The sequence below is a fragment of the Passer domesticus genome, chromosome 1 (genome assembly GCF_036417665.1).
Source record: "Passer domesticus isolate bPasDom1 chromosome 1, bPasDom1.hap1, whole genome shotgun sequence".
Classification (NCBI taxonomy): Eukaryota; Metazoa; Chordata; class Aves; order Passeriformes; family Passeridae; genus Passer; species Passer domesticus.
Genome location: NC_087474.1, coordinates 3,739,608 through 3,753,652, shown reverse-complemented (window position 1 = coordinate 3,753,652; position 14,045 = coordinate 3,739,608). Strand labels below are relative to the sequence as shown.

At 44.7% G+C, this 14,045-nt stretch overlaps 1 protein-coding gene across 3 annotated transcripts in view; it reads left to right on the top strand.

Annotated features, from left to right (window-relative positions):
* Positions 1-14,045, top strand: part of PLCD1 (phospholipase C delta 1) — a 55,554-nt gene that overhangs the window by 24,819 nt on the left and 16,690 nt on the right. For all 3 annotated transcript variants that reach the window (XM_064422835.1, XM_064422690.1, XM_064422747.1), the window contains exons 3-6: positions 2,245-2,473; positions 7,201-7,330; positions 10,971-11,199; positions 12,327-12,528. In XM_064422835.1, the coding sequence (XP_064278905.1) occupies positions 2,245-2,473; positions 7,201-7,330; positions 10,971-11,199; positions 12,327-12,528 (790 nt within the window). The remainder of the gene's footprint in view (positions 1-2,244; positions 2,474-7,200; positions 7,331-10,970; positions 11,200-12,326; positions 12,529-14,045) is intronic.

The window sequence follows — 14,045 nt, the reverse complement described above, 5'->3', positions numbered from 1 at the left end:
GAGCAGCTGGCAGGTGAAGAGGAATAACAGGATGATCCTTCCACTTCACTGCCATGGGCAGGAGAGATCTGGAGAGGAGGAAAACCCCATGCTTAAGGACAGTCTGCATATGAGATGCCCAGCTTGCACTTCCTTTCTGGTCAAGGGTCCACTGTAGCCGTGGATTAAGGGTATAACTTACCTTACCCTGAAATTTTTGTTTGACTAGGACAGAACAGCTGTGTTCCAAAAGCTGCTTTATTTCCCACTGGCTAACCTAACTAAACTTTTGACTTTTTGACTAAACTGAATCTGGCCAAATATAATAAGATGCTTTACATTAAAGGTGAAGTTCCGCCTTAGGCACAACCACTATAATTTGATTAATGTCCTAGTTAAAGGGCAAGATCACCAGGAAGGCCCAGCTGTGGGGGAATTGCTGCCTTTTTCCTTTTTAAGCTGGTTTTAGTACTCAAACCCATAAACTTTCACTCAGAGGTAAATTGGCCAGATAGCATAATTCCACAGCAGCCCATCCCAACCCAACCTTTTCCTCCCCTCCCCTCAGCTGATCAACTATTGGCCTTTACAAAGTGATAATCAAAGACCACACAGAGATAACAGCTCATAATTGCCAGGGAAGAGCTTTGCCAGCTCCAGGGAGCTCCTCATGATGTGTTCTTGTTTGGGAACCAAACCAGCAAAGTGCTGTGGAAGGTGTTTGACCACCCCAGCATCTGGTGAGAACTTGAAGCAAATGTTAAGTGTTGCTTTTGGAAAGTCACTGATTTTTGAAGGCTGAAATTTTGGATGGCTTGTTGCAGTTTTTTTCCTCCAGCAGCTGAGCATTATCATGACTGCTCTGAGAAAGCAAGGAAAGTTTTCAAACCTCTAATGAGCATCTGATGAATTTTGGATAATCTCAAGGCAGCCATGCCAAAAACGTGCAGGTGGATGCTATGTTGGGTCTTTCTACAGTGTTGACTTGAATGAACTGGGCATTTTAATGGTGAAATGGAAGTTTAAAGGCAAGTTTCTCCTATTCAGCTAAACTTTGGGGGTTTTTCATACTCCTGCACTGCTTTTCAACAAAGCTCCAGACCAGGTCGTTCCAGGCTCCATCTAACAGGGCCTTGAACACTTCCAGGGATGGGGCATCCACAACTCAGGGCAACCTGTGCCAGTGTCTTGTAGGTGTATGAAGTGACCCATGAAAGACAAAAAGAGGCTGTGGGTGCTGCTGGGAGCTCGCCTGATTTCAGCCCAGTTTGAGGGCACTGATTACTCTCAAGAGCATTTTGGGGTTGTCTCTGTTACTTGTATTTGTTTAATGAAAGTCTTTTCATGCACTGCTCCTTCTGGATTGCCTTGCGTGTGCATTTTGCAAACTTGGAGCAACTTCAGGGTTCATTTCCACCAGCTGAAGAGCAGAGATGGAAGTGGGGAAGAATGATTTGAAAACAGTATTTTGATTTCTTGCAGCAAGGATGATAAATTCTACCCTTGACAGGGGTTAGGATGGAGTATGGGTGACACCAGACTGCTCTGGTCTTTGCCTCCTTAATTTGCACTACTGTGACTGTGAGGAACAGATGGGATCTTAAATTTTACCTTCTCACAATTTTTTCAACCTAAAAAGGACAGTTTTGTTCCTTACCCTCCTCTTATTGAAGTCACCTCTTATTTTGCCCATAGAGACTGTGGACTTCTCTTCCCTGGAATTGTTCAGGGCCAGCTGGATGGGGCTTGGAGCAACCTGATCTCGTGGAAGGCACCCCTGTCCATTTCAGGGGTTTGGAACTGGGTGGTGTTTAAGGTCCCTTCCAACCCAAACCATTCAGCGGTTTTAGGATTTTCCTGTGGGGTGATGTTCAGAGGGAGGCACAGCTCCACTCTCCCCATTCTCAGGGGGAATGAGTCAAGGGATGCTCAAGTCAGGAATGCTCCGAGGACTTGGAACCAAACTCTTGGCTATGATTTGTGTCTCATAAAGAGGACATCACAGGATGGCACCCATGGCATATTCTGTTTCTTATTAAATAAAGAACATGGAGAAAGAGGTTTTCTTTTTAATATTTCTTGCTCTTTCTAGCCCTTTTGAGTTGAGTTTTCTTTAGTACCAAAGCTTGGGGAAGGGGGGAAAGGGAAGGGAACCCTCCAGAGGCTTCGGGGAAAGGAGAAAGAGTAATTTTTAATATCCCTCACCAAGTAGAGATAAGGCTGACTGAACCCCTGCTGACAGCAGGCTCTGCTTTCTTTCCACAGTCTCCATTGAAGATATCCGGGATGTGAGGTCAGGCCATAAAACAGAAGGTATGGAAAAATACGCCAAGGATGTCCCAGAGTATCGCTGCTTTTCCATCATCTTCAAAGACCAGCGGAAAAACCTGGACCTCATTGCGAGTTCAGAGGATGATGCCAACCACTGGATTGCTGGCCTTGGGAAAATCATAGCCCACAGCAACTCCATGAACCAGAAACAGAAACTCCAACAGTATCCTTTGCCTTATAAAGTGATTAATCATGGACAAAGATGCACTTGTCTTTCCACGTGGGTGGGGATAGTAGACTAACCTCCTTTTTTCCCTATTCTGGGTTTTCACTTGCATTGATTTTGCACCCAGGCAAGCTCCCTGGTTTCCAATGCTTTTCCCCCCTGTTTTACAATGACACCAGCAAGAGTGGAGTCAGGCTTAATGTGGCTCCTTAAGCAAAGAATTCCCTCTTTCATGGAGCTCCAGATAAAACAATCATTATTTTTTTTGTGTTCTTCAGGGGTCTGTTTCACTTGCATTGCAGTAAACTCCAGGACAGGCACTTCTTGGCAAGGCATGAAAAGCCCTCACTGTTTACCGTGTTTCTCGGTAATACAAGGAGAGGGAACTGATTCTCCTCTTCTCACTGCCAAATTGACTGCAGGGTAGCTCCACTGACTGGAGTGAAATTGCTCCTTATTAGCCTCAGCATGGGAGGAAGTTTTGCCCTGAAAAAATCTGCAATTGCTTTAGTGACAATGCAGAGATCAGAAAGGAAAAGGCACAGAGGAGGAAAGGAGAGTGAATTCATTATGAGATAGAGAGGGGTTGGTTATTGGGTGTAATCCTGGCTCTGCTGAATTCACAGGGATTTCTCCCTGAGGCTGCATTTCACTCAATAAGTGGCTTTGCAAACAGAGGTCTTATGTATAAAAAGAGAGGATATCTGTGGGTGCAGTTTTGGATGGATTTTCTTCAGTCCCTGTGTGTCTGAGACTGACCGTGACATCTGAAGCTGTTGGCTGATTTCATCCTGATTTGACAGTGCCACAATAATGGGGGAAATATTAGGTTCCTTTAAGATTCCCAAAGGTAGATATTCAGCTATCAGACAGGAAAAGAGGTACCACTCTTGGGGAGAGAAGGCTGGGTGGGCTTCATGATTTGACACCAAACATCAGAGAGGAGGGGAGATGCAAAATCCTCAGCTGGGAAAAATCACAAAGCTGGAGCTCAAGTCTGAGAAGGCACCAGGAGGTCTTGCCCTCAGTTAGGTCTTCACTCCATGTGGGTTCTCTGCTGGCTAATAATGTACTGATGGAGAAGGAGATGGTGCATAAATGCTGAGCTTTCATCAGGTTTTACTCTTCTGAGGATTCTCTGAAGTCTGAGAAGCATTTTCACAGCCACAGTGCTGTTCACTTAAAGGAATCAGACTCCATTAGTTCTGATGTGCCTGGGATGTCCTGCTTATCTCCTGCATTAGGAGTGTCTTTTTCTGGATTGTTTTTCAAGCTCTGGGCTGTAAGGTCACTCCTCAGCCACCCCACAGTGTGTAGGGGAAAATCTAGGCTACAGAAAGTTGTCCCTGGAGCATATCAAGTTAAATATATTGCTGAAAAACTTGCCTGTAAGAAGAGACAAGATTTTTAAGGGGGGAAAAATAACAATGACATTTGCAAAGGAAGAAGGCTGTAAATTTCCAGCATGGAAAAGTGCCTTTCTGTCTTTGGAAAGCAGGATTGAAGCTAAATAGGGTGGGTAGGCAAACCATATTTCTGGAAGAGTAATTACTGTGCAGTGCTGGCTTCCAATCTGGGCTTGTCTCAGGCCATTTAACGTAACCTGGAATTACAGAACAGCATGATTTCTCATTTGAAATTTGATGATGTTTAATTAAAGCCTGGGATTTTAAATTTAGTCTGCCTTCACTGGGTTTGCTTGGCAGCGTGGGCTCGCTCAGATCTTCCTTAAACCTCAGGAGTGTTCTCAGCATCTGTGAGCACAGAAGGGGAAGAGTCAGGACATGGGATGTGTTGTGTCCCCTGCCTGTCCCCCATGACTGGAGAGCTGCCTTGCAGGGTATCTTTTTCAGCCTCTCAAAGCCTTGCAAAACAAGTAAGGGATCTGCAAGTTTTTGAAAACAAGGGCTGAAAGCAAAAACTCTGCTAGTTTCAGATGGGGCTCGTTCAGTTTGGAATTCAGTGGAGCTGCCTGTGGTAAAAAGGGACTGGAGTCAGTGTCTTATGTATTTTTCCAGTCCTATATTCCTACACAGATAAAACTCCCACATGCTTGATGAGCATGTCTGATGTTCTTATACACAGAGTTCTGTTTTAATAAGCCTCAGATTGAACCTTGCAGCAGGCTGGCATGGGTAGTTTAGCAAATATTGCAGGTATGTGTGCAGGGAAGGCTTTAGACCAGAAAACACAGAGGACTTTTCATTTGAGCAGGGTGGCACCGTCTCCTTCGGGTCTGGGGTTTATGTGTGAGCTTTTCTTCTGGTTTGAAAGCACTTACCAGAAGTTCTGCAGCATTTCTGTTCTGAGCACATTCATGGGATATCTGCCAGATAGAAACCAAAGAGGGGTGACTGAGAGAAAGCTGGTAGCCCTGGAGCTGGCATAGCCTTTAAAGAGCAGAGGCAGGCTGTCCCTGGATGCACACAGAAATGGGAGCAGCTGCTCCTCCTGCACTCAGGCCCACAGAGGGGCAGAAGGTGAAAGGAAAACCCACAGCCAGGACTGAAAAATGGTGTTTGTACCAGCTGAGAGGGTTTCCAGTTGAAGTGTTTTGTTCATCCAGCTCCTCCAAGCTCTCCCAAAGCTGAGGGGATGCAGATGGATGAGGAGTTTGGGTATTTTGGGGCCAGAATGCTGCTATTTACTGAGATCTCAGTTGTCTGTACTGTCCTTTTTCTCTCTTTGCTGCTTGTCCTTGCAGCAAGAGGATCCACTGTGTGTGCCTGGGCTTTTCCTGGGCTCTCTGATTTCCCTCCTGCATTTCTCAGCCTCCTGGGAAGGGATCTAAGAGAAAAACACCCTCCATTAACGTGCAGGACCTGGGCATACTCTCTTACAGATGCATTTACTGCCCACATTTTGCCTTCCAGAGAGGACTTTGGATATGTGCATGACCTCTGGGTGTCCATTATGAGAGGAAATTATGCAGACTGTTAAAGAAATGTGGGTTTTTTGCAGTGATCAGCACAAAACCAGTAGTTTCTATGCACAAAAGAGTAGTTTCTATCCACCCCTACTCTCACCCCTGGCTGTGGCAGGCTGGATTTCCTCCTGGCTCACCAGAGTTGGGTGTTCCTCCTGCCTGTTGTTTTTAGGGAAGACTGGGAAGGGGACACAAGGTGCAGGGTCAGGTGTGAGTGGGTGGCACGAGGGTGACAGTCTGACAGACCCTGTCTGGAGCAGAGCTGGTGGAGGGGGTGTTCTGCACCCCAGGGTGGGTGTGGTGTGCTCCCAGCACAGCATCCTCTGCTCATGGGAGCTTCATGCCCCCAACTGGGTTTTCTGGGAAGAATCAGTCCAAGCCAGACCCTGGTTCAGGGCTCTTGGGAAATGCAGCCTCCCTTTATTTTGGTTTCCATGTCTAAAGAAGGGGAATATTAATATGACCAGGCTGAGACGGATGTGGGGTGAGGTCATTGCTTAGCACCTGCCAAGATTTTTAAAGTCAGAAAGTTCAACTTTCCATGAGACAAACAATACTCACTAACAGTTTACACATATCTCCATCACTAGGAAATACTTCAGTGCAGGGGTAGCTGTGGCAAACACTGTTTCAGTGTTATGTTTACAGCCCCTAAGGCTGTTAATGCCCTTTTCTGGGGTCATTTTCAAAGGCCCAGTTTATATGTTACAGCACTATATGCCTCAGCTGGTTTTGCTGATCCTAAGCTTTACTCTGATTAGCATTCAGATTGGGCATGGCTTTTTGGAAGTTTTTCTGGAATGAGTTTGAAGCATTGTTTCCTATGTGAGACATGGAAGGTTATTATTGGAGATCAAATTCGTACTTTGATCATTTTTTTCCTGTTGAAAAGTTGATATTTTTCTGGATGACCTTTCTTATTTTGACAGTAAAACAAATCAGACAGTCAGTTCCATGATGCAAAAAGCAGGGTTTTTTTTTGGTGTTTAAAACTGCAGTATGTCTCAACTGTCTAACATGATTTTAGAGACTGAAAGAAAATGCAAGTCTCAGTCCAAATTATCTGACATCACATTAGGAAGATCATTCTTATAGCAGTTACTCCTGATCCACAGATACACTAAAGTGATTAAAACCCAAGGTCTAATGAAGTATTATCACAGTACAGCACAGTAACAGACCCTGTACACTTCATCAGGGGAAGAAGGCAAGACCCACAAAGTTTGGTTTGATTCCACTCACAACAAAGTTCTTAGGAGATATAGGTAGAAATCCCTAAAAATATGCTGAAGGTGAGTTCAAAAATTATTATTGATACTTCTTCTGGAGTCCAGTGTTCACCACGACACACTGAATATTGAACAAATCCATGACAATGAGTTTACCAAGCTTCTCTTGGGAGCGCTTTTCATTCTTTCCTTTATCCCCTTTCAGCCGTCTGGAGCAGAATGTACTTTCTGTCATAAAAGAGAAATCAAACTGTTTCTGGCTGCGGCCAGAAACTCCTACAGGGTAAAGAGAGCTGCTCCAGCCTTGGCCAGATGGTGAAAAGCTCCTCCCTGGTCAGGATCAGTTGTATCACAGCACATTTTCCTTCTGCCCAGGCACCCTTGTGCTCTGTGGGAGCAGAAGGTGAGATGGTGTCAGCTGCTCAGGGGGCCCACGCTGATTTACAGCAGCTGGAGAGGTGGCTCAGAGCCTTCAGGAGAGGATTTCCCCCCTGCCATGTGCAGCAGAAGGTATTTAGGTGTTCAGGTTAGGCACTGACCTGGAAAGATTTCCTTACATCCCCCTGCAGCTGGATTCACACCTGCCTGCGGAAAGCTGACAAAAACAAAGACAACAAGATGAGCCTGAAAGAGCTCAAAGACTTCCTGAAGGAAGTGAACATTGAAGTGGATGACTACCATGCCAAGAAGATTTTCCAGGTAATGGCAGCAGGCAGAAGAAGGGTTTGCTGTTGGCTGAGGTCAGGGTGTCCCACAGCTTTCAGAGACCTCGCCTAAAGTGAACTCCTGGCTTCTTTTCTTGTACCAAGGGAGGACTCACAGGTTTTGGTGCTCAGTAATTTATTGCTCAGAAAAATTGATCCCAACTGAGTTAGGCAGCACAATGCTTTTCATGAGGGCCTTTAAGATCTTTATTCATAATCGATGCTTAATTTTGCCACGAAGCAGAAAATGAGATGCAAACATGGATAATGCAAGAAAAAGGGAAACAAAGTTGAAGTCCCAGGGGTTTCAGGAGTTTTGTGTGCCACAGCTCCATGTCAATGCCTAAGTCTGGATGAATTTTGTTTGGTTACAATTGTGAACCCAGATCCTCACCTTCTCAGAGGAGAGAGGTGCAAAGTGACAGGTATAAACAAACAAACCAAAAAAAAAGTGCAAATTAAGAAAAAACCTTTCCAGATTCATGATAGATACACAACATTGCACCCAAGCCTGGACTAGTCTGATTGATTTAATACTCCCAAGGCACATTTAATCTGGTCAGCAGGGATGTAGACTTCTAAATTCTCAAGATTCAGCTTGCTGGCTGAGCCTATCAGAAGATAAGAAAGGGATGACAATTTCTCAGTTGTTAAGCTTTGGATTTCTCTCTAGAGAATCCATCCTGCTGAGGTGAGATAAAACATCTGGATAATTTCCAAACTTCCATCCTGTCTGAAGCAGGATTTGAATTAATGTGTGTGGTGTTTCAGAAATGTTTTTTTTCTGATCAGTGGTAAACACGTGGGTGGTTTTGGGCACCAGGCAGGAGTTCTGCTCCTCTGTGTGAGCAGGCAGCCTTCCCCCAAAGGAGGTCCAAGTTTCCTTGCCTTTGCTTTATGGACATCTCTCTGCAACTCCTCAGGAATCAGGAGGAAGGTTATCAGCACATCTTAAAGAGTTTCAGCTCAAAAAATATTCCAGTTGTACTGGCTGCTCTGGCTGGTGGATCCCATCCCTTTATTCCCAGGAAGGTCCTGGAAGAGTGGAAATCAGGCTGGGAATCCACTGATTGAGCTGCAGTCTCCACTGGAGGTAGTTGCCAACACTTCCTTTGCAGTGTGTGCAGGGGAAGCCAGCAGGGAGCAGGGTGTGAATCTCCTCATCCTAAAAGATACATCTCATATATGGGAGATGAATCACTTCCACATCTTCACACATCAACAACCTGAAAAAATCACCTGTGGGTTTTTTTTTTTGATTTTCCCTTTTTTAATTTATTTTTATTTTAGAGGCACAGTCTCCTCTTATTTAATGGACCTTTTCTACTGTCACAATAGTTACAAGGGAGCTCCAGGAGAGGAAACTTGATGAAATTAATCCTTTTTTGCTTAAAGACTCCGAGTAATTGCTAAACCTTGATTCAACCCATGGAAATGCAGGGAGTTAGCTGAAGTACCATCATTATGCAAGTAATTTTAAAGTTTCCTGTATAGCCACTGGAAAGAGAGGCTCTTTGGAGGTTAATTCAGATCTCCTGAGGGCTGATGTGCCTCCAGGAGAGGTCTGTCTTGCTTTTAAAGCAATTACATTTTCAGTTTGCATCCTGCCTCAGCCTAGATGGACTAGGGCATTACAGCCTATTAAAGGGTGATCTTTTCTGTCTCAGAGAGTTTTTCTTCATTTAGTCACAGGAAGGAAGGGTGATCAGGGGCTCAGGAGGGGGCTGCAGGGCATGTTCTCACATTATTTTTGCCTTTCCTCACGTCACTCTGTGTCCACATCTAGCTTTGAGACACTGGAGTAAAACACATTGCAATGCAACCAGAAATGATGCAGAGCTCCTGTCATTGCTCACTTCATTTCAACCTGAATATTCATTCTGATGCATCAGAAAGGTGTTTGTGCTGGCAGGCCAAGGGTCATCCAGGACTCAGGGCTTGTGATGCATACATGGGAGGTAGAACACAGTATTTTGGGTTGAGATTTTCTTTCTAATTTGGACCTCTTGTAGCCAAAGCAGAAGGAACCCACTTTTATACCACGTATCTGATCTGTCCTGCAGTTTGACTTTGGTGCCAGTGCTTTTGTCCTGTTTTCATCACAGCCTTTAATGGCAACTAATGAATAAACTTCCCCAGGCACACCACTTAAAATGCCAGTTTGCTAGGAGGCATATCTTGTCATTTTCCCTGTCATGTCTTAAAGAAAAGAACATTTGTAATTCACAACATCCCTGCTGCCTCCACCAGCTGCTTTCCCTCTTTATATTCCTTTTGCAGTTGCTAAGCATCATGCTCAGCTTAGCTTGAAGGATCTGCCAGAGCCACAGAACAGGATCACAGACATGGAAGGCAGCAAGGAAAAGGCAATTCTTGAACTCTCACACCTATTTTGGAGGTGTTTGTAGTACTGAGCATGTCACAGGTTGTCCCATCCCTGAGAGGACCATGTAGCTTCTACCCAGCAGGGTCTGAAGTCAGGACAAGCTGAACTCTTTTTTTCTGTCACTTCAGTTTGTGAAATGCTAGACATCATGATAATGACATTCTTTGGTTTTATATGTTCTCCTTAAACAGATAGTGAAAGATTTGCAAGGGATAAAAGTCCCTCCTTATCATCTTGGGACACTGCCAAAGCCATTGTGGCCGTTGCTGAGATCACTGGCAGGGCTAGGTTGAGATTAGTGTGATTACTGGTTAAACTAAGACAGGCATTTTCACCATGAAATCCAGGAAAATAGCTCAGTCACAGGGGATCAAAGATGGAAAGTAATTTAATTCCTCTGGTTTGACAAGCTGAAGAATTCTGCTAGGAGCAAACAACAAAATTAATATCAGAATTTGCAACAGGAAAAAAAAAAGTTGTTTCTGATGAAAAATTGAACCTGGGAGTATTTAAAATAAACTAGAAAAACTTGTAATTGGAAAATCTGTGTCCTTGATGGAGATATTAACATGTATATTTCAAACTCCCCATCTTTCTTGGTCAATCAAGTCCTTGGCTGTGGTGCTCTGTCACAGATGGTATCTACTGAAAAAGTTCAAACCCCAGAATGGAAAATTTCCATGGAGAGGTGAATTTTTTAATCCCCAAACATGCACTTGTTAGCAGTTGTGGGGGTTTTAAGTTGTTTTTGATGCCATCTTTGCAAACAGCCCTACTGTGAATCTTGACAGCCTCTTGAGGTCTGAGCCACTCAGGTCAAAGGAAGGGTTCTTTTCACTTAACTTCCTGGATTTTTGGCTATACTCTCTATCATTATTTAATAGAGTTAATTGTTTCCCTTTATTCCCCCTGAGATTAAGAATTAAATTTCTTTTGATCCTTGATTTGTGCTTGGATTATTTTGAGCTGTTGTGACTGAAGCACACCAAGTGATGGAACTCAAGGCTGGTGCTTTTGAGCACACTTGCAGTGTATAAATACTAATAACTGTAATTTTTATTTAACTTTTTATTAACTTTTGGCCTTGTCAGTGAGAACCATTGTCATTGACCACGTGCTCCTCACTGGCTGGCCAGTAACTCTTTGCAATTATTTTGTGTTCTGCGTTGTGTAGCCCTGGTGCAGATTACGGCTGGCCTATGCCAGAAGGAAAGAAGGTTTTCACTCCTTCTCCCCTCTACGTTTACAGCACTGTGACAAGTCCAAAACAGAGGCTCTGGAGGATGATGAGATAGAGGAATTTTACAAGATACTGACAGAGAGGAAGGAAATAGACAGCATCTTCCAAATGTACTCGGACCCAGAAGGGTTCATGTCCTGCCAGAACCTGGTGAGGTTTCTCTATGAGGTGCAGCAGGAAGAAGATGCTGTTGTTGCTGCCCCTGCCTTAATTCAGAGATACGAGCCCAACGAAAGAGGTAGGTTAAAACCCTGGCTGGTTTGCTTCAAAATCTTGCTTTTTTGATGAACTATGAATTGCATTGCTGCTGCTTTATTTATGTTTTTTTTCTGCAGTGGTGTGCAATATTTTCTCCCCACAGCTGCTTCTAAAACACTACTCCTAGGGGAGTATTAACAGCTCTAGGAGGGGAGGGCAGAGGAGAGGCTGGGAAATCTCTCTTCAGTTTTATTTTGGGTGCACTGAACAGCAGGAGAGGGATTGATGCAGGTTTGACTAGAGGATGATGAAAATCCTGAGGGAAAGACTCAGATGGATTATTCTGATGCCAAGACCTCGTGTGGCTTTTCAAGGCTGAGAATGTAGCAATATTTGTGCTCTCCAGGAGCTGGAGTGGAGGCAGATGTCCTCGATGGTGGGCACCTGTAAAGCCATCTGCAGATGAGGTCTCTGAGTGGAGGCCAAGGAGGGGACAGCTGTTCAGGAGGCAGACACTGAACTGTCTGCCTGCTCAGACTGTGGGTGAATCATCAGTCTGGAGCACCTTGGAGGGGGTGTTCCAAGAGCCAACTCAGAATTATGGGCTGGTTTTCCACTCTCCTGCTATTCCTTCAGGAGAGGGACAGGGCTTTGAAACTGTCAGGTGTTAGGATTAGGCTGAGATCTAGTTCAGTCCCTCAAAACGGGGAGTAATTTTGCATTTCCTCTTTGCAAATCATGTATTTCATTGGATAATCTAGACAGGATTTATCTGGCTGTGTTTAGACATCTGACAGCTTCTCTGGGTTGGCACAAAGAAACCTTGGAATGCTCAAAGATGTTCATGCTGTAAATCTCAGGAGACAGATGAGGTAAGGTCTGTCTTTGACACTTTTAAGATGTTATCAAGGACAAGTAAAGTGTAATAAAAAGCCACGTAAGTGTCATAAAAATCTGTTCTTGGGAAGGGCTTTCAAAGCATTTTCAGGCAGCTGAAGGTGTCATCCTTGTCTGGAGAACATCCATGTCTTTGCTTTTACTGAATGCCTGGGAGCACATTTTGCCTCTGGGGTCTCCTGGAGAGCAGAGGCCCCGTGGTGAGGGTGGTGGCACGACCTGGTGGCATCTCGTTTTCAGTGTGGGGTTTTCTCTCTGTTTACCTGACAGCCAAGAGGGGCAATGCCATGACCAAGGATGGTTTCCTGATGTACCTGCTGTCAGAGGAGGGGAACATCTTCAACCCCTCCCACCGGAAAGTTTACCAGGACATGACCCAACCTCTCAGCCACTACTTGGTGTCATCCTCACACAACACCTATCTCATGGAAGACCAGATCACAGGGCCGAGCAGCACAGAGGCCTACATCAGGTAAAGAGTGTGTGTGTTTGGGAGGTTAACCTCTTTCTTTCGGAAGACATGAGTGTCTGTGCTGATGGATGCAAGGGGTCAAGAAGCAATATCCCACCAGCCCAAGTTTCCAGGGTGAGCTGTTTCCAAACCAGGTTGGCTATGCCCTCCTTGTCACAGCTCCTTGACCTGAGTCTCATCTGGTGTCCACCTGAGTGTAGGATGCATAATTATTACATTTGGAAGCAGTATAAAAAAATCTGCAGTCACTGGAGGCTGGGTTACAGCCCTCTGGCCTGGTGGTTTCAAAGCATGATGCTGAGGGGGTGTTGCATTCCCCAAAATATGGCACAAGAGAGTGCAAGGAGCTTACAAGATGGAAAGATTCCTGGGATGGAGCTGCAGGTCTGGGAGAAGCCAAAATGATGCATAGTGTCATGGTGCTTATGCTCTGTTCTGCCTTTTGGGAGAGGCCCATGGCAGGGACTGTCCCCACAACATGCTGGGGTTTATTTTGGAGAGTCCTCATTGGAACAATTAAAAAAAAAAAAAAAAAACAGAGGTGGGATATGAGCAGAGTAAGTGATCAGCAGAACTCACACCTGGTGCCTTTTTGTCATCTCAGATATTCCCACAGCACCCCTGCACTGAGCTTCAGGTGTTGCCTATGTCTGCCTTTAACAGTGGCTGATGTCTCAGGGCCAGATGGGTGCAGTGACCTTTAGTAATTTGCACACCCACAATACATTACTGCTTGTTTTTATCAGGTGAGACAGTGTTTCCTTATGAGCCAGTCAATGGCTGCAGTTCTGCCTTTGTTTATGACTTATCTCATTCTCAGGAGCAATGGCTGACTGGAGTCACAAGGTCAAAAGTGTTGAGAATGAAATCTGGCACAGGTTACTTCTCAGTAGCTCTTTGAATTCATCTTACAGTCTTAAAATTATAGATGTATGTGTGGGTTGTACGAAAAAAAAATCCCATTATTCTGGAACAGGTTTCCCAGAGATGCTGTGGATGCTCCATCCCTGGAAGTGTTCAAGGCCAGGTTGGACAGGGCTCTGAGTGACCTGGTCTAGTAGAAGCTGTCCCTTCCCATGGCAGGGGGTTGGAACTGGATGATCTTTAAGGTCCCTTCCAACCCAAACCATTCTGTGATTTTATTGCAATGAGTTAAAGGAATTGTGTTGTCTGAAATATTTAGGGAATTACTGTAAAAGAGGCAAGATCACCTCCTAGATAGATGGGGGGGATCTACTTTTGAAAATAAATTGAAATGGAAGCATGGATATGTAGAGGTAGGAATTTCACATGGAAATTCAGTCTGTAGACTTGGTTTAGGAAACTGGCTCCTCAGCTATGGTGGAATTCCCATAGTTCCCTCCCTCCCAGCTCTGAGGATTCATCCCTCATGTCATTTCAGATCTAGATGAAGAAATCACATCATCTAAACTTTGTGACCTGGCTTCTAAGGCTCACTGTCGTTCTTCCACTGCAGCCTCTCTTGATCTTCTCTTCTCTTCTCTTCTCTTCTCTTC